The sequence below is a fragment of the Nannobrachium achirus genome (genome assembly GCF_963921795.1).
Source record: "Nannobrachium achirus genome assembly, chromosome: 2".
Taxonomy (NCBI): domain Eukaryota; kingdom Metazoa; phylum Chordata; class Actinopteri; order Myctophiformes; family Myctophidae; genus Nannobrachium; species Nannobrachium achirus.
Window position 1 is genome coordinate 19,784,010 of NC_137811.1, and position 19,599 is coordinate 19,803,608.

General features: G+C 46.0%; 1 protein-coding gene across 1 annotated transcript in view; it reads left to right on the forward strand.

The window, feature by feature from the left end:
- Positions 1-19,599, forward strand: part of phactr4b (phosphatase and actin regulator 4b) — a 63,280-nt gene that overhangs the window by 30,467 nt on the left and 13,214 nt on the right. The window contains exons 6-10 of the mRNA XM_080740398.1: positions 3,861-4,268; positions 9,456-9,587; positions 12,994-13,555; positions 16,121-16,361; positions 18,401-18,527. Of these exons, the coding sequence (XP_080596524.1) occupies positions 3,861-4,268; positions 9,456-9,587; positions 12,994-13,555; positions 16,121-16,361; positions 18,401-18,527 (1,470 nt within the window). The remainder of the gene's footprint in view (positions 1-3,860; positions 4,269-9,455; positions 9,588-12,993; positions 13,556-16,120; positions 16,362-18,400; positions 18,528-19,599) is intronic.

The following is a 19,599-nucleotide window of genomic DNA, read 5'->3' on the forward strand; positions in this document are numbered from 1 at the left end:
TGGGGAGGGTGGTGGTTGGGGTACGGGTGGTAATTACCGCCGCCTTCACTGTTTATCTTGGCAGCTGATCCCCAGATAATGTAACTCTCAAGGCACCACTATCACACACACACACACACACACACACACACACACACAAACACACACACACACACACACACACACAGCCTGGAGTGGTGAAGCGGCAGAGGGCCATCTCTCCTCGCTGCTCTGCTCCACTCGCTACAGTATCTCTACTGAAACATGGAATGCTTGGTGCCGCGCTGCGAGATTGTAGATCTGCTATTTTTGAAAAAGTCGTGAAAATGTGTGCAAATCTTTGAATATATGTATTTTCAAAGCGAACATTTGTAACTCAATTTTTGCTTCTGGGTGGTCCCTGGAACTAAAGATTTTGAGATGGGGGTCCGTGGCCAAATAAATATCATTTTGGGGGTCCTTGACATGAAAAGGTTTGAGAACCACTGACATACAGTAGTAGTCTCAACAGACTAACTGAGCTCCAGTTGAGTGAAAAGGACCTTTTCTTTGACGATGGCTAGCCAGATTGCTGACATAGAAACATAGGTTTTTCAAAAAGTCTTCAAAAGGATTCAAAAGACACTTATAGAATCGGGTCAAAATTCAAATTTATCACGATTTTTCAAAAATAGCAGATCTACAAGCTCGCAGCGCGGCACTCGGTGCCGCGCTGTGAGCTTGTATATCTGCTATTTTTCAATAGTTAAAGCATAAAATAATGATACACAATAATGTGTACCCTTTCTGAATGGGTTAAAGGAGTAGTTCAGACAAAAAAAAATCATAATTTTTGTCACATTCCTAAGCCAATAATTAGATGACCGGGTGGCTGCTCAGTAGGAGACTCAATTTATTTATTTTTAATCCCACGATTTTGTAACCCATTTTACACCCGGTGCCAATTGCCTAAGCTGTAATCCTGGGCGCAGCTCTCCCTCTGCCAAACTGGGGATGCCTCCTTCAGTGCATGAGCAGTGAGCAGGCCGCTTCTTATCACCTGACGGGGGATGAGCTTCCCCGTTTGGACGTTTAGCGTAGCGCGTGGAAGGAACACGTTATTCCAACCAGTTCCTTTACCCTCCATCAGGAGACCCGGCTGACCAGGGGGAGGCAGTACACCAGGACTATTGCAGTTACTACTTTTTTGTGAGGGTACCTACCCTAGGGGACATGGGGAGAACATGCAAACTCCACACAGAAAACTAAAAGCCCTTTCACCAACCTCACCTAGGGTGTGTGGGCACTGATGACACGGAGGAGAGAACACGCCCCCAGTGTGCACAGCGTCGCCGGCAAGGAATCAAACCCGGGACCTTCTACAGTAGCTCTGGGGCGACTCTGAGACTCCATTTATTCTCATTTGAGTCTCCTACCAGAAACTTCGCCGGTCAACACATTATTGTCTTGGGAATGGGACAAAAGAATAATAATAATACATTGTGGGACAGAAGCTTTTTTGTCTGCGACAGGCACGTGCACACATAGACATGAAAGGGAGCTTGAGCCCCTGCCCTTTTATCCGTCTGTTAAAAAGTGCCCTCTCCCGACCATGAATGCAGTTTTTACGGTGAAAGAAATGCAAATGCCCTCTTTCCATGCCATACCTGAAGGCAGCATTCAAGAGAATTGCCTTGTCCAAACTCTCCTGAACGTTAACGCATCATCTTATGTTGAAAGAATTGCCCTCACTGTGTAGAAATCCATGCCGTTACACCACATCTCCAGTATTGCCTTATTTATGCTTAGTTTAGTGTGGTATCAATCAAGTACTGAAAATAGCCGACCTCCAAGCTCACAACGCATCGCAGCGTGACACGTTGTGAGCTTGGCTGCTATTTTCAATATTTTCACCAAAAGGCCCTTTCAGAAATGTCAGCCCCTGCCTCTCTAACATTCTCTGCACGTCCCTGGTCTGTGATGATGGTGTCCTTTCTCTCTGGTTCCATTGATCCGACAGTGCTGGCCTCAATCTCTGCTGATTAGAGAGGCTATCCAATACAATACAGGCCATTTATCTGACACAGTCAGGTGGGATGAGTTCTAATTCCATTCCAGCTATTTACACCTTTTCACACGTAGAATGAATGTAGGTCAGGGTGCTTGAGAAGCAGAACTGGGACAGATGCAAAACGTAAAGAGACAATATGGGCACGCGTACTCGCGTGGTTCTCAAAGACAGTGGTTCTCAGAGTGAGGTCCAGAATGTACCTCAATGTAGCATCAAAATCAGTTTAAACCTATATGTATCGGATATACAGATCCTTCTCGAAAAATTAGAATATTGTGTAAAATTACATTTTCTTGAAACGTTCATATATTTCTTGAAACTTTCATATAGTCTAGATACATTGGACATTCAGTGAATTATTCCAAACCTTGTTTTGTTGAAACTTTGAATTTTTATGGCATACATCTCATGAATATTAAAAAAGACCATATTTCAAAATATTACAATATTACACTTGACTAGACCACTCAAAACAAGGATTTATAATAGCGAAATGTCAACCTTCTGAAGTCAGAGTTGCTTGAAGTCCAGTGGGAATTTTCCGAAGTCAGTTATAATTTGGGGTGCTAAGGCATCTGCAATGCTTTTTTACACAATATTACATTTTTTGAGAAGGATCTGTAAATGAATAAATAACTTTTTTATTTTTATTTTTTAATATTTTTGAAACATAAAAAACAAATCTAATGGGGTTCTGCAGCCAAATACATATTAAGTTGGGGGGTCCTTGACCATGGAAATTCTAGGGAACGAGAAAGACTAAATGCATCGCTATAGCGACCCCTTGAGGCTGTGCTGAACCTCACACCCAAACAGGCCAAAGTAGTCTGGCTGAACTGATATGTCATTGCTATCCTTTAGATCAGTGGTTCCCAAACCTTTTAACTCAAGACCCAAGAGAAATTAGATGTTTGTGACCCAAACTAGTGAAAATAGCAGATCTGCAAGCTCACAACGTGTCGCTTTGTGTCGTGTTTGTGAGCTTGTAGATCTGCTGTTTTCACTACCTCATTTGTTTTTTTAATGTATGAAATTTCTTACATTTTTGGAATTCATTTATGCAATTATTATTATAAAAATCTGATTGTTTTCCATTTGTAAAATTGTATTTAATTTATGAAAACTGTAGATTTTTTGGGGGGGAAATTTTCAAATCTTTTGAAATAATTTAATACGTACGAAAGCGTAAAAAAGAAAAGGAAAAAACATAAAGGGGATATTTGCTCGTGACCCATAAAAATAAACCCGTGACCCAGAAAGTGGGTCAAGACCCACTATTTGGGAAACAGTGCTTTAAGGTGGCTCCCAACCTCGGGGGGCGCCAAAGATCACATGGGGTGGCGTGTGACAATAAATCTGATCGTAACTGGTGCATTTATATAGCGCTTTATTCCAAGGTGCTTTACATAGTTTGTGGATTACATTCACCCATTCACACACACATTCACACACATGCATACATCGATGGCGGAGGAAACCATGCAAGGCACCGACCTGCACATCAGGAGCAATTAGGGGTTCTGACCATACGTTTCAACAGCGGGCAACAGTCGGCGACTCTGGGCGATGTCGTCCAAAAGATAAACTGTTCATGTCTTTGGGCGACATCGCACCAGTAGTCTCATTGATATTAATAACGCACTTCCGGAAAATACGTTTGACTGTCACCCGCTAAAATGCACAGAGAGTCTTGCTCAAGGACTTTTTGACACTAACTCTGGGGGAGCTCGGGATCAAACTGGGAGTGGTTCTCCATCCAGCCGCTCTACCCCTGAGCCACTGCACTATGGTTGTGCTTGTGATGTGACTGTGATGTGTTCTGTCTCCACAGACCCAGACAGCCACTATGTCCCCGACATGGAGTCTATGCGGGACACGCTCCGGGAGCCGCTGCCTCCCAAGCAGACCGTCATGCCGCCCAAGTGGCTGGTGAGCCCCGCCTCCCCGGAACTGGGCGGCGGGGGGGCCGGCGGCGAGGCGGGCTCGCCGCGGACTCTGCCCAACCACCACCACCACCATCACCACCACCACCAACACCACCAACACAACACCATGCCCTACTCCTCCCCCTCCGCCTCTGCGTCCCCGGCGGGGGGGCCCAAGCCCGCCCGCTCCGTCTCCGCCGGCGGCGCCGGCAGCCCCCAGTCTCCGGCCGCGGGGGGCCTCACGCCCACCTCCGCCAAGCAGCCGCCCATGCCCCCGCCCAAGCCGGTGAACAGGACCAACGCCGCCATGATGGGTGAGTACCGGACCGTACCGGACCTGGCCCGCCATGTCATGTGATCTGCACCCCCACAGTGGTTCGGGTACCACCGGTGGTCCTTGAGGGGGTTCCAGGTGGTCATCAGCTAAATGATGGAGAGTTGGTAACCAGATGGACCCTTGTAGATCTTTAACTCTTGAGAGTATAATGTCAGCATGGGATTGTGGATAGGTCTAAGAGAGAAATATCTCATCAAATGGTGGTCCTGGTGGTTGAAAACCACTACCCTGACACATTGGTTCTCAACATAGGGACCACCAGAGATCCTTGAGGGGGTTCCAGGGGGTCCTCAGCAAAATGAATGATAGACTAAATGGACCCTCATGGTCTGGAAGTCGAGGAGTATACACATGGAAACAAATGGACCTGTAAGAGGCCGTGTCGACCAGAAAGTGATGTTTTTTTTTTTGCTCTACCGTCCATGCATTTGTACGGTAAAGATGCGCTGGTGTGCTCCTTTTCCTAGCGGCCGGGCTAAGCATCGCGCTTCGAGCACGCTCGTCTGTCTGTCTAGCTTATTTTTTTCACAGAGCGCCACAAGACAATAGTTCAGCGTTTAGGAGAGGAGTGATGCTTATCAATGTCGCGTTGGATTCTGTGTCCGAACGTCCCAGTCATTCAGGACACAATGTTTACCGTTGTGTTTCAGCGAGGCTATTTGAGCGAATTATGTAGATGACAGCACGTTGAAGCAGACAAGCGGTTGATATTTGTTGCAAGCGCTCTGGACACGAAGAGCCATCCAAAAGCGCTCCCACAAATTCGTTCCGCGGACACATCAGCCCCTAAGGGTCCATTCCTTTCCGCTCGTAAACTCTGGGAGATAAATGAACACTGGAGATGCTACGGTCTAGATTGGGGTCCCAGGAATACATTATGCGTATCAAATAGGGGTCCGTGGTGGCTTAATGCATATTAAAATGCGTAGTGTTCAATTAATATGTACAACAGAGTTAACGAACCCACTTGTTAAACCATGCGTTATGCACAGTCAGGCGCTCCCTCGCTGGAACGCCGAGTCACATTTACCCACAGGCGTTCACACACACACACACACGCACGCACGCACGCACGCACGCACGCACGCACGCACGCACGCACACAAACGCACACACACAGTAGTACATGTTATTCTGCATACTGTAGTGCACACACAACACGTGCGCACTCACGGGTTAGTGCACACAAGTGACAGCACAAAGAACTCTTCTGTGCTCGCATGACAAACGACATGGACAGGCTTCTCCCCGGAGAGTCAACATAGTAAACCATGCGAACACACGTACACACACACACACACACACACACACACACACACACACACACACACACACACACACACACACACACACACACACACACACACACACACACACGCAGGCACTCCTGCATGCACGTGCGCGCGTGTTTGTTTTACTGTACTTGCGTGGACATAAGCATGTATAAATGTCGTTTTTAGCTTTTTTTTGTATTATTGGCAGCAAGTAACACCAGTATACAAAGTATAAGTCGGGTATAACCGCAATAACTTAAACTTCTAGATCTCTACCTAATTGTAAGAAGCTTTTGTCAACCATAAAACCATAATATCTCTTTTTTTGGAAATTCGCCTCACAACGACTTATTCTCAAATTCTTCTTTTACTGGTCCTCACAAGTATAGTAGAATACAACACACACGCACACACACACACGTGTGCACGGAGAGACATACTCTCTGTCCTGTATCGCGGTAACGATGCTAGGTGAACAGCTTGAGCAGCTGTTTCCCAGCTGACTGCTTAATAAGCCTGTGGACTGTTTAGTATAAGCAGCTTCACTGCACCGTAGCATGTAGCGTAGCGTAGCCTAGCGTACCCAGTGAAGAAGATGAACAGGGACTCTGGTGGCTGCTGATGCACAGATGCTGGCTTCTTGTCTCCTTGCTGTTGTTGTTGTTGTTTACTGTGGGCTTCTTTTCTCCTTGGGGGATCTTTATTCCCATCAGCAGCATGGCACGGCTGTCTCTCTCTCTTATCTGCAGGGATGATGATAGGACTGGTGCCTCGTATCTTGTTTTGATAACGCTTAATGCCATTTATCGTCGTCGTCGGGTGGAAACCTCGTATCTCCAAGTTTCAAATGTGTACGTTCTTTCGCAAAGTAAAGCCCTGCTTCATCATACAAGGCCGTTGCACAAAAGTAGTGAAAACAGCAGATCTACAAGCACACTGTGCTTGTAGATCGGCTGTTTTCACTAGTTTAAATAATGTTTTAGAATGATAAATGCAAAACGAACGGTTTTGGACATACAAGGTTTTCACCCGACAACGGCGTTATGTTGGCCTCCATAGTGTGGTGACTGAAAAATGTGTCACGGTTGCCGGCAATGTAGCTTGGAATCAGACGCTATTGACATACTGTTTAAACGGTAAAGACTAGGGGTGTAACGATACATTTTAACAGCGATGCGATACGCAGCACGATACATGGTTAATGATACGATACATGGACAATATTGGTTCATTCATGTCGATACGATACGATTCGATTCAATGATTTAAAATCGATATAGTAACTATTTAGCAAAGAAATGAAATCTGTGTAAAACGTGTAAAAAAATCTATTATTATGGAAGTAAACGCTGTGATTATCTAGCAAATACATGGACGTTATATTTCAACACATTATGGACAAACCCACCTTGACATGAACACAGAGATTACACACATTTATCAATAGACCAAGAGTAGCTACAGTATGTAATGGAAAGGTAATTAGACCCCTCTTTTAAATATTTCCCTCTTAAAATTGCCAAATACAAAGCACAAATACTTAGTTTCCATACAATCAATTATTATCGATTACCGCATTTTAAAACGATACAATACAAAGCCAAAACGGTGCGATATTTTGCTTTTGCAAACAATATAGTAGATCATTGCAAATTAAAATTTGAGATTAAGTTAAAATTAAGATTGAGTTACTATATCGTTACACCCCTAGTAAAGAGTAAAGACCTCAATGTTAAAGGTGCTGTAAGAGATATTATTTTTGGTTAAAGCAAACGGCTTACATCACCATATTGTGATGGTAATCATTGCTGTAGAGTGAAGAATAAAGGGCTGGAGAGACATGGAGAGACTCCTGTTACCAAACAAACATTCTATAGCAATGGCTATTATCAGAATATTTAACTCTTATTTTTGCAAAAGAAAATCACTTACTGTAGTGCACACATAATTTAACTCTGACGGTGTACAAATGGGACCAAATGGACCTTTAAAGGAGTAGTTCACCCCCAAAATGACTTTTTTTCTATTGATTACTCATGCCATGGAGAGTTGAGTTCAATAATATTTTTAGTTTTTTGTCACATTCCTAAGACAAAAATGTGATAATAATAAATGTACCCCCATTTGTTTTCCGGATGGGGACCCGTTTTGAAACGATGGGGGTAAATTTACTCAAATCAAATTGTTGTCTTAGGAAAAACTAGAGGGGGCACGGTGGCGCAGTCAGTAGTGCTGTCGCCTCACAGCTAGAAGGTCCTGGGTTCGATTCCCGCCGGGGGACACTGTGGGTGCTGGGGGCGTGTTCCCTCCTCCGCGTCATCAGTGCCCACACCCTAGGTGGGGTTGGCAAAAGGGCCTTTCTGTGTGGAGTTTGCATGTTCTCCCCGTGTCTCCTAGGGTAGATACCCTCACAAAAACATGCAGTAATCCTGGTCTCTATAAAGCCTCCCCCTGGCCAGCCGGGGCGCCTGATGGAGGGGAATGGAACTGGTTGGAATAACGTGTTCCTTCCACGCGCTACGTCCAACCGGGGAAGCTCCCCCTGTCAGGTGATATAAGAAGCGGCCTGCTCACTCCTCATGCATTGAAGGAAGCATGAGCTCAGTTCGGGGCCCTCCCCAGGTTGGCAGAGGGAGAGTAGAGCCCAGGATCACAGCTTAGGCAATTGGCACCGGGTGAAAAAATGGGTTACAAAAATCGTGGGATAAAAATTTAGAAAAAAAAAAGGAATGTGACAAAAACCAAAAAATATTATTGAACTCTACTCTCCATGGCATGAGTAATCAATAAAAGTCATTTTGGGGGTGAACTACTCCTTTAACTCTATGGTCCATGTGGGTCCAATTGTACACTCTCAGAGTTAAAAATGGACAATCGAACAGAGAAGATTTTCACAGTGTATTTTGTTGCTCTGGAGTCACCTGTTAGACCGGGTGCTTGTTTACTTGTCCTCAAACAGGGCATAAAATAGTCAGACACCTCACTTGGTGTTGGAGTTCGTCGCCAACGTCTAGCAGATGGAGTGAGTTGCACCACGCTGTGTGGAAATTAGCAGTGGGCGCCAGCATTTTCTGCTTCACAAACCCAGAGCACCACCAGGCCAATGACCAGACCGCTCCCACTGACTCTCTGTCTCTAGAAAATAAATAAATATATTGATACAATTACCAGTCCATTGATTGGAGCGATCCTCCACGATATTGACATTTTGTCCGGTATCCGATTATCGGCCAAAATGTCATCATCTGCGCGCGATATACTATGGACGTTAGTTAAAGGTAGGGTGAGTGATTTCATTTAAGTTTCAGTTTTCATGTAGGTGACAGGCGGGGGTCTTTCTCCAATCGTGATCAAGTGGGGGCGGGCCTTGGTGCGCGTAAGGCCCGATCCCCATTCGACCATGATTGGAGGAAGGATAGGAGAGTGGGGACTCTATCCTGATTGGAATGCAAACCAGCTTTAAAAATGTCCAAGCTGGAAAAAAAGCTTGGACATTTTTAAAGATGGTTTGCATAGAGAATACATTGAATTACCAAGCAAAGCATTAGCTTGGCTTTTCGTAGTGTGAATGCAGCATTAGGAATGCGACAAAAAACTCAAGTCAAGTCTCCATTGCATGAGTAATCAATAGAAAAAAAGTCATTTTGGGGGTGAAGTACTCCTTAAATGATTAACCGTGTGTCCGTATAGTAGCCGTAACATAATTAGCGACGGGAACATTGAAGTATCTAAAAGGTGAACACAGAAAGATTATTGAATAGGAGCAGGTCGGAGGAAAAAAAAGAGCCACATCAGTGGCGGTGCTCCCTCTGCTGGCTACACTGTGTCCATCCATATGCTTGCCAGTCATTCCATGGTAAACGTCTCCTCCCCTCCCCCCCGTCATGCAGCCTCCGCCCTGCAGGGGGCGGACCACGCCCAGCTCCCCCTCTACTGGTCCTGCTGGAAGCGCGAGTGCGACTATGATGTCTACCTGTCCCTGCCCGTCTACCTGTGCCGGCGGGCGGGAGGCCTGCGCTCAGGTAAAAGCAAAGCCACGCCCCCTCTCTCTCTCTGGTGGTATCCTCGCCCTGCCCCGCCCTGCCCCGCCCCGCCCCGCCCCGCCCCGCCCGCACGCCACGGGGCCTCCGAGGCTGCGCTCTCCTATCTCTCCTCCATCATGTCGGCTCCCTTCCAGCTGTCAACTAGTGTCCCGTTTGTGATGGCCGTCGGACGCTAGTGTTAATTAACAATGCCTATGGCCTGGAATGTTACATGACACTTTGATTAGACTGCATGAGCATAGCAAGTGCGCGCGCGTGTGTGTGTGTGTGTGTGTGTGTGTGTGTGTGTGTGTGTGCGTGTGCGTGTGTGTGTGTGTGTGTGTGTTTGTGTGTGATGCCTTGTACATAATAAAGGGAAGAGAGAGAGTGCAAGGAGTAAGGAGTGAGTGTTGCGTGTGTAGGCGTGCTTTCACCTTGGGCATGACGTACAATGAGGAAGGTTTGCTCTGAAACATTGAGTTGTGGTCTGCACTGCATCAGTTGACCCCCCCATACCCCCCCCCCCCCCCCCAGCCTAATCCACTAAATGTCTGCTCTTCTGTCTGAATGTATGAGTGGACGCATGGATGGATGGATGTAGCAGAATCACTGTTACTGTCGCACCATCATTCACAGGTGTAAAGGGAAGTAGGTGAAGTTCTTGTGCAAAGCTCCCATCATAAAGCAGTTTTCAGAAAAAAGAAAAAGTTGCAAGGAGAAGAACATTGGAAGGAAACCGAAATATCTAAGATAGATATACTGGTGGTCGCTTCGGACCACGTTTCAAGCTTGTGGATCTGCTACTTTTGATGCTCTTGTGGGACTAGACATAAGGTTCACATACAGTAGCAGCAGGTATGTACTGTAGTACATGAGGTTAGACATATAAGGTAGGTCCACATGGCAGCAGGTATGTATATGAGGTTAGTTATATAAGGTTCACATTAGCAGCAGGTACTGTATGTACAGTACATGAGTTTATAGACATAAGGTAAGTCCACATAGCAGGAGGTATGTACACGAGGTTAGACATACTTTAAGGCAGTGTTTCTCAACCACTGTGCCTGAGGACCTTTGGTGTGCCCCTGAGAAGGGTCAAGTGTGCCCCTTGAAACTGCTTGCACACAACGCCTCGTGGTGCGAGGCGTTGTGTGCTTGTAGATCTGCTGTTTTCACTACTGTTGTGCGACGGCCTTGTATGATGAAGCAGGGCTTTACTTTGCGAAGAAACATACCAATTGAATTGAAACTTGGAGATACAAGGTTTCTTCCCGACAGTGACGATGTTTACACCCCCCGTATTATGTTGGTGTGCCCATGGATTCTTGGGACATGAAAAGTGTGCCCATGCAGAAAAAAGGTTGAGAAACACTGCTGTAAGGTAGGTCTACATAGCAGGTCCACATAGCAGCAGGTAGGCCTACGTATGTACATGAGGCTTAGACTTAAGGTGCAAAAAGTAGCAACGGATCAGACGGGCCATGTAGGAAGGAATTACTACATGGCCAAAAAGGCAAAAAAACAACAACAACAAAAACAACAACCTCTACGTCAAACCTCTATGTCTAATCCACATGGTAGTTCCACAACGAAAGCAACCCAGCATAAGGGAAAAAACAAACAGTCCATCAAAGGAAAGTGTTGGAGCCTGGTGACAGGCGGTGGGGGATGGGTGGATGTGGATGTATGAATGGATGCATGGATGGATGGAGCAGGGGGAAGGGTTATAAGATACTGACTTGATTGTGTGTACAGAGGAAGTAGTAAATCTAATTCACTCCAGCAGCTTCTTCTTGCATGCTACGAGTCTGGCAGCTCTGTTCTCTTTGTCTCTGTGTGTCTCTGCTCTGTAGCATGGCTATCGGCTATGGCTTTGTACTGTTCTTAAAGCTGCTCCGTGTCCACACATTGAAAACAAAAAAGATTCTTGTTGACAACAGAAATGTCCAAATGTGCATGCGTTCAACCTCAAGGTTTGCCATTCAGCTTTCATTTGTGTACAGTATGGGTTGTCGCGGTCGCCTTTGCGCACTGAGAAGATTTGAGGTTTCCAATCCCATCGATGGCTGTGTAGAGCAGGGGTTCCCTAACGCAGGGGTTCCCAAACTTTTTTGTCTCAGGGCACCCCATAAATATTTTTTTAATCCGAGGCACCCATACATTATAAGTTTCACTCCCAGCATATCGTCGTTGTCGGATGGAAACCTTATATGTCCAAAACCGTTTGTTTTGCATTTATCATCTATAAAATATACTAAAGTAGTGAAAACAGCAGATCTACAAGCACACATCGGCTGTTTTCACTAGTTTTGTGTGACAGTCTTGTATGATGAAGCAGGGCTTTGCTTTACCAAAAGACGCACACATTTGAAACTTGGAGATACAAGGTTTCTGCCCGACAGTGACGATATTCTAGTGATTATGTTGCGAGGAAAACATTGAGATAACAGCCATTTTGGTTAGAACTGACTGAAAATATGTGTCCACATAAATTCCAAATCTATCACATGATCTCGCGGTACCCCTGGACTTCCGTCGCGGCACCCCAGGGTGCCCCGTCACCCACTTTGAAAACCCCTGCCCTAACGCTTGATCTTTTGGGCCTCGAGCTGAAAGGTTTGGGAATCCCTGGTTGAACAGCCTGTAGGCTTGGCTCTGGTGCATATTAGCCTGTAGGCTTGGCTCTGGTACTCAGCCTGTAGGCTTGGCCAGCGACCATGCCATGTGTAGGCTTAAAGCATGCATCCATGCAGAAGCAGCCGTGTGAGCCCAGTCACTACTTGAATGCATTCATGTAGAACACAGTGCGTGCATTCTGCTCACAGTGCTCTGCACAATACTGTTGCACATGTCATGCTCTGCTCACATCACGGCGTCCGGCAGCCTATATAGGGAAAATACTCCCTCATACTCTACCAAAAAAAAAAAAGTGTAGAAAAAAAAAAAGAATAACGTCTCTCTTAACTAATATGTTGTCATAAGCCTAAGATAACGTAATAATGTTGAATGAACCCAGCAAGCACGGTCAGGACCTGGGCGTCTCGGTTGGGGCCAGATCACAGCCCATATGGGGAGAATCTTGACGTCATTACCAGGACGTCAGTCATATGGACTTTTTTGTTTGACAGGATTTATGTTGGTGATATTCTCGGCCAGATAAATATCATAACTAGTTAGATATGTCCTTATACATGCTCATATTTCAACTAACATTACAAACAATCACAATAATCCTGTCAAACAAAAAAGTCCATATGACGTCCTAATGACATCAAGATCGTCCCCATATGGGCTGTGATCTGGCCCCAATCGAGACATGATCACTGATTGGTCCAGGTCCTGACGTGCTTGCTGGGATGTCTTATTGTGTAAGTGTTTTAACTCTACCCTTGCCAAACCCCAACAGCAGACCTGGCTCAAGCCACCGGAGGTGCCAGCCTGGTGCCCGCCAAGCCCTCTCCGCCCATGCCGCCCAAGAGGACCACGCCGGTGACCAAGCGCAGCCCGGACGACGCCCCCGGCCCCGCCCCCTCCTCGCTGCCCGCCCTGCCCTCCTCCTCCCCCGACGACCACGGCCTGTCGGTGGGGTTCCAGCTGCCCCCCGCTCCCCCGTCGCCCCCGCTGCCCACCCACGTCCCCCCGTCTCCCCCCTCCAGGGGGCAGCACCACCACCACCACCACCACCACCTGCACCACCAGCACTCCTACCCCCACCCGCTGCCCCAGCCCATCATCCCCATGCTGTTCGACCCGCCCAGCCCTCCCATGGACCCCCCCAGCAGCCTGCAGCGGCCCGCCCCCATCCCCCTGCACATCATGATCCAGCGGGCGCTGTCCAGCCCCGGGCCGGCGCCCCCGGGCGGCCCGCACCCGGACGGCTCGCTGCCGCGCACGGCCCACTCGCTACTCTTCGAGAACCCCCAGGACTTCCAGGGCCCACTGCCCGTCAGCATCCAGCCGCTCAAACTGTGAGTCCACTGCTAGATCCCTTTTTGGGATGTACAAACATCCCTTCATTTTGTATTTCCTGCATCTCCTTTTCTATTATTGTTGTTTCAAAAGATTACAAAAGAATCAAAACTTGCCTTTTAAATCAGTAGTTCTCACACTTTCATATTTTTCAAAACACTTTCTATTTTTTCCAAAAAATAATTAACCGGAGACTTACTGCAGCACGGCACAAAGTGATACGCTGTGTGATCTGCTATTTTTGAATAGCCAGCGCAAACATGTAAAATGGCACTGATGCTTTCACAGTTTTAATGGGATCAATTAATAAAACAAATCAAAGAAATGGATTAGAGAAGGAAAAATAAAAGTTAGCAGTTTTCTTGTGAAAATATCCGATCTACCAGTTTGGGTCCTGGGGAGACATCAGATTTGTCTTTGGGGCCTGGAGCTTAAAGGTCAGGGAACCACTGCGCTGCTTAGCGCTGTGTCTGAACTAATAGCTGCGGCTTATTTAATTACTTATCTCATTACTTAAAGCTGCAGTCCGGGACTCAATTTATCAAGAATAAAACAACAGTGCCTTAAAGCTTTACTCTGTAACTTCCACGATCCTACCGGGGGCTTCAGTCTGGGTCCAAGTGCTGAAGTGTTTACCACTAAGCCAATAGAGCATGTCTGCTTACTATGGGGAGATATTAGCTCTGGTCCATAGCGTTAGAAGGAGTTCTCCTTAACGCTATGTCACCGATGATGCCTTGCGCTCACAGCCACAGTAGCCTAAGCTGTTCAGCCTCTCGTCTGCAGTAAAAATAAAAAATACACTTTCGCTACTCACCAAAACAAAGACGGTTCTAAGATGTTGAAAGCCTATTTTCCATAGTGGGAACAATCTGAGACCCCCCACCTCATGTCTAAAATACACTTTTTAGCCAGAAAATTTAATATTTCACAGAGGTTCTAGCTGCTCCACACCGCCCTCTACAGATCTTGTCAATAGAAAATGTCATTAACCATTCCATAAACACAGAGAACAGCCAAGAATAGCAGACCTCCAAGCTCACACCGGTCGCATCCGCGACGCGATGTGAGCTTGTATGCCAGCTATTCTCTGTGCGCAATACCGTTGCACAATGATGTATATATGTCTCGCTAGGGCGCACCTCACTAGCCAACACTCAAGAGGAGGTTAAAGGTGATACACCATGCATTTAAAAAGTATTTATGTCATATTTTTTATGTCCCAAAAATGTTTTTCAAAAGGTTTGAGGCTAAATTACCACTCCTGAATAGAGAGCCTCTCTCATTTTTGAATGGCTCTCAGAGCATTTTCAGCTGCAGTACCACCTTTGGCCTGAACTGCGCCACCCCCCCCCCCCAAAAAGAAATCTTTACAAATCTGAAAAAAAAAAAAAAAGAATCTTCAAAAACGGCCGATGATGATGTCATCATCGGCAGCAAATCTGGATAGCCTGTTTTGAGAACCCGTGGGATACTTTTAACCTTCGCCTTCTCAAGAAGGTGGATAGAAGATGCTAGTGGGACCCCAAAAAAAGGTTTTAAAAAAGGAAAAGTGAAATTTCATGGTGTATCACCTTTAAATGAACTGAAACCAGAGCTACCCAAAACAACAGGTTTGGGGATTGACTTACGTACCAGCTCTTATGCCTTAACTTAAAGGCCTGTCCATCCTGTCTCCGACCAATGAACTTTTCATCGGAGAGTTCCGACTTTCCGACGTGCAGCTTTCCGAACTCCAATTCGGTGGTCGGAGACAGTATGGACAGGCCTTAAAGTTAAGGCATAAGAGCTGGTACTTAACCCTTACAGTGCCTATCCCGAACAAGTTCGGCTTTATTTCAATCCAATACAATATTTTATTTGCTATTTTACTTACCCCGAGCTGCTTGGAGCAACGTGGGTGGTCCTTGCTCGTCCAGCGCTAGCCAACGAGAGACGCTAGATGGTCCGACGATTTATTCCATTGAAAATGGTTTAAAATAAAGTTTAGAGCCCCCCAAAAAAACCTCAATATATACTGTCGGCGGCGCGACGTATTCCAGGGTGCCTATCCCGAACTAGTTCGGGATATTTAATAAAATGAATTATTTAATCGGAGGCCTCAACGAAGCCCCGGTCTAAATTTCCATCCATGGCCGGGACTTAGACTCGGCCGCATCGCGCCGCCCACTCCAATAATAAATCACATCTTTAGACAGGATTTTCTCCGGATTGTGTTCCCAGACCCAAAGAAAAAGTTTTTTGCGACTGAAATAGCTTTAGATTGGGCCTCTAAATGGGTTAGCATTTTGGCTACGTGTCAGCTAGCTTCCTCCTCTCGTCACCCATAGCATTGGCTGGAGTGAAATCCCAAGGCACTTGGGACAGTGTCGACGGAAGCTAGAGCGAAGGTCTATGGAGAAATTTCTGGCACTCTAGCGCCCCTTGTGGCCGGCGGCTGGCCGGCGGCACTGTATGAGTTAAGACAATTAAAATACAGCCCTCAGTCTCAATGTTTGTAAACAGATAATTGGTTTACTCAGCGTTTAAACGTGTTCTTTCCCTCCTCCCCCTGCCCCGACCAGCGATGAGGACGACTACTCGGAGGAAGAAGAGGAAGAGGAGGAGGATGACGAGGAGGAGGTGCCGTACGACGGGGAGATCCCGCAGCCTGAGCTGGAGCCGCGGAGCCGCCGCTGCCTGGTGGGCGAGGCCGGAGGGGGCGGAGTCACCATCATCCTACCAGAGGGGAACAACAGCAGCGAGGAGGAGGAGGAGGAGGAAGAGGAGGAAGAGGAGCTGGAGGAGGAAGAAGAAGAGGAGGAGGTAAGGATGGGACTGTTAGTGGATAATTCCACACTAGTTGGTGTTGTTTCTTCCCAAAAAGAGTGGCCAAGGTGACAGGAAATCTTGTCTATTCGCCCGACCATTTTTGGTCAACATTTCAATAGCGGTGCATCCCTAGAGGCATGTTTTCATTGCAGTTCCGGAATTTTTCCTGCAAAATAAATAATTATAATTAGCATAACTTGCCCTCATCGGCAGTAAAACTGCTGGGATCGCCTAAAATACCTCGTTTTCACTTAAAGTTATACCATGTAACTTTTTTTATAAAACAAATCTTAAAATTGTCCTAACTCTTAAATCGCTAAAGTTTTAGAACATCCACTCCGTTATTTTCAGCTTCTGAAGCCTTCTCTTTATATATTTTCTTCTAGCAGTGACAGGGGCGGGATTTCCCGGCAAAATGACGTCGTCATACACTACCGGCCAATCACAGCGCATCTTGAAGTGGGGTCGCTAGCTATCACAATAGGGCGGCCATATTTGTAGGCGCCCGTGTGTCTCTATCTATACTCGGGTGAAACACTCCGTTTCTCCGGAATGCCTGAACGCACAGGAACCAGGGACCCCTCCAAAGATAGATCTCGGCGAGGTGGAGGCAGACGCGGGGGTGACGCGGGGGTGTGAGGCCCGGTCCGCGGCGAAAAACGGCCGAAAGACGCGGACGCTACTGACCACTAGTTGAGAAACTTACACAGTATAGCTTAAACCATTGTGACGGCATGAAAACCAGTGTTGCCAGATTTTGCGAGAGAAATAAGCATCCATGTGTACGAAAATAAGCCCCAAAAAGTGATATTATCTTGGCCACACAAGCACTTTAAAACTATACGCATCGCCACATCAGCTACTTGAAAATTGCCGATCTACAAGCTCACAACAAATAAAACGCAACCAGCAATTATCAATATATACAAGCAACTTTACGGAAATCAAGTCCAGAGTCGCTTATAATTAGCAGACATGGCAACACTTGGACTGAAAGACCTGAAAAAAAAAAAGAAAAAAAGTCTCTCCACAGTTCGGTTCGGTGCGTTCACTGTGGTGGCATCGGTGCCTGTATCTCTCTCACTCTGCACGCTACAAATGGATTTAACTAAACAAAATATTCTTCATGTTCAGCAACAACAACACATAAGGACGGTTCAGAAAGGATCTAATGCAACGTGTTGCACCTGTGGGTTTTAGATTAGCTGTGGACTCGCTCGCTACTCAAAAGACTTTTAATCATCACACAACTTTAGAACAGCTTGTTTCTCCTTTCTCCAAAAGCAGCTGCCGTTGCAGGCAGCTAGCCATGGTCACAATGCGACTCTACTCTTACTATACAGCCTAAATAATTATATCCCTAATGCAAGGTGAAGCTGTATTTTATTTCTACTGTATATCCCATTCACATTCAATCCCAAATACAATGCTTTAACTGTTAATGTTGGCTCCTTACGCATCTGCTTGTCAAAAAAAAAAAAAAAGAAAAAAAAATCACGTTATGCGTTTTCACAGAAGGGAAATTTGTATTCTCACAGTAGTTTCAGCAAAAATTACTAGGTATTTTGCCGTCAAATTTCGGACTCCAAAACTTCCGGAACACAAAATAAGTGAATGGCGTGAATTTCAAAATTGCCGTGATTTTTGAAAAAAGGTTTTGCTCAATGAAAACGGGGCATAGTTTTAGAATAAAGTCAAGAGGCTTTGCTTTTTCCAAATTCAGTGTTCATATGCCTTTTTAAGAATGGACAGGATGATTATATATACCGGTATTTTTTTTTAACTCTCTTGCCGCCAAACGAACGCTAGTTCTTTTATCATTAAAAGACATCCTTAGATCCTTATAAAATCATATACCGGTAAACGGCGGTAAAAGAGTTAATACAGAATGAGTCGGTTTATAGCGGTTATCAGCCGTAACAGCAACTTTCTTTTTCTCTGAGAGATGAATAGATCCATAGCGTTGCGGAATAAACGTACACGTGATAGTGGTGATTCTCTCCCTCACTACAACGGTATGGTGCGGTCCCTAGGAGGAAGAGGAGGAGTCAGAGGAAGGAGGGGGCGTGGCCATGCACAGGGAGGACAGCGACTCGGATGGGCCCGTGCTCTACAAGGATGAAGAGTCCGACGAGGATGAGGAAGACGAGGCTCCGCCCAGTAAGCACCGTTTTCTCTCTCTCTCTGTCTCTCTCTCTCTCTCTCCCTCTCTCTCTCGCTCTTTCTCTCTCTCTCTCTCTCTCTCTCTCTCTCTCTCTCTCTCTCTCTCGCTCTGTCTCTCTCTCTCTCTCTCTCCCTCTCTCTCTCGCTCTTTCTCTCTCTCTCTCTCTCTCTCTCCCCCTCTCTCGTTGGTTCTTACACTGCGTACTGTGTGCAGCTCGTCTCTGTGCCATGAATCCGTCGCCAGTGGTGTAAAGTAACTACGTACCTTTACTCAGTCTGTTGATGTTTTTAAAAGAGGACTAAAGACTTTCCCTTTTAACAAAGCTTTTGGTTAGCTTTTAAAACCCTGCCCTTTTTAACTTGTTTTAACTTGTTTTGACTGCTCTTTGCAAATGCCTTATCCTATGTTTTTTTATTTATCTGTACTGTAGCACTTTGAGGTTTGTTGTCAAATGTAAAGTGCATTACAAATACAATTTATTATTATTATTATTATTTACTCAAGTACTGTACTACTTAAGTACAATTCTTGAGGTATTTTTGGAGCTGTGTGCAGCTCCCTATACGTGGCTGTGTGGGTCTGTCTGTCTGTGTGTCCGTATGTAGCCTGACGTAGCCTGACTTCGGCGCGTAACTAGTGCCGCACCATTTACGCCACTCGCGCAATATATACATCAAAATGTGCGGCTCGGCCGGGAATGGTGTTCTATTACCTTTCGTTCCGATCCGCCTTACCATGCCGACGTAATCGGCAAAAAACGACGCTTAATTGTCCCCATTGACTTATAATGGGACAATGCAAGAAATCACTTTCAAGTATTTTTCTCTCGTAAACCATAGGAGCTACAGTTTCAAACCTCGGAGAGGAGATTCATAATGATTTTAAGAATGAATCGAAAAATAATTACATCACTCGGCCTCATGGTGGCGCTATAACGGCCCACTTTACGTTTTGCCCCGTAACTCTTGAACCGTAGATCGGAAAATTAAAATTCTTTTTTCCCTGGATTCCTTGGGTCAAGACGCATCTCCCCATATAGGCCATTTGCGCCAGGATAGGTTTTCCGCC